Source organism: Bison bison, unplaced genomic scaffold (genome assembly GCF_000754665.1).
Source record: "Bison bison bison isolate TAMUID 2011002044 unplaced genomic scaffold, Bison_UMD1.0 scf7180017864227, whole genome shotgun sequence".
Classification (NCBI taxonomy): Eukaryota; Metazoa; Chordata; class Mammalia; order Artiodactyla; family Bovidae; genus Bison; species Bison bison.
Window position 1 is genome coordinate 273173 of NW_011494799.1, and position 1167 is coordinate 274339.

Consider the following 1167-nt stretch of genomic DNA (forward strand, 5'->3'; position numbering starts at 1 on the left):
CCACCAGGCTCCCCCGTCCCTGGGATTCTCCAGGCAAGAACACTGGAGTGGGTTGCCATTTCCTTCTCCAATGCGTGAAAGTGAAAAGTGAAAGTGAAGTCGCTCAGTCGTGTCCGACTCCTAGTGACCCAGGGACTGCAGCCTACCAGGCTCATCCGTCCATGGGATTTTCCAGGCAAGAGTACTGGAGTGGGGGTGCCATTGCCTTCTCTAGACTCCACTAGATTATCCAAGCTCAAATCCTTTGGGATTATAAACAGAGGTCACACCTGAGACAAGATATTAATTTTCATGCTGTCAGTACTTGGAAAACCAAATCAAACATAATCAACAGTCTGCAGTAACTTTGAAATACATTTTTTAAAGAAAAACTGATAGATGGATATAAAGACAGATATACGATAAAGCAAGTTTAGTAAAATGTTATTGGCAGAATACAGGTGGTAGAAACAGGATTTTCAGAGCAAATTCTTGCAGCTTTGCTGTACTTTTGGGACTTTTCATAATAAAATGTTAGCACAAGAGAAACAAAAAGAAAAATATGCAGAATGATTTGTGTTTTTGATCTAAAGTTAAACAGTGGGGAAGAGATGCTAATGCTCTGAGTGGGAAACCAAAGTTGCCTAGGGCTAATAAGATATTTGGCCTAAGACGGTACTCTGCATAAAATACTTACAGAATGTAATGGAAGAAAAAGTTTTACAAGAATCAAAATAATATTCTGGAATATCCTGTATTAATAAATAATAAAACATGCTGAGTTTCTAGTAAGAAGCCCCAAAGCACAGTGTTTGGCGTGCAAATTTTCAGAAGATAAATCCAACAGTGATAACCATTGCTCTGGTTTTCATCTCTTAACACTGAAAGAGGAAACTTACATGATCATTAGAGTCTGTTCTTTGGACCACCTACCTAGCAGTGCAGCAAATATGGGAAAATTCATCCGCTTCAGGCCTAGCTGCTTGGCTACCTCCTGCATCAGAAACTGGTTGGTGGTGAGGTTCTTTCCATTCCAGCTCAGCTTCAGAGCATGGGAACTATAGTAAGATGGAATATTGTAGAGCGCATACTCGGAGTCATGGGCAAGAAGACCATGGAAGCCATTTTCCCTGAAAAAAGCCACCACTTCCAAATGGTGGTCTTCAAGGCTCTGAAAGACCTAGGAGG

General features: G+C 41.0%; 1 protein-coding gene across 1 annotated transcript in view; it reads right to left on the reverse strand.

The window, feature by feature from the left end:
* Positions 1–1167, reverse strand: part of FAM120C (family with sequence similarity 120C) — a gene marked incomplete at its 5' end in the record, with an annotated part of 124500 nt that overhangs the window by 74399 nt on the left and 48934 nt on the right. Inside the window, one exon of the mRNA XM_010845890.1 lies at positions 908–1159. Within this exon, the coding sequence (XP_010844192.1) occupies positions 908–1159 (252 nt within the window). The remainder of the gene's footprint in view (positions 1–907; positions 1160–1167) is intronic.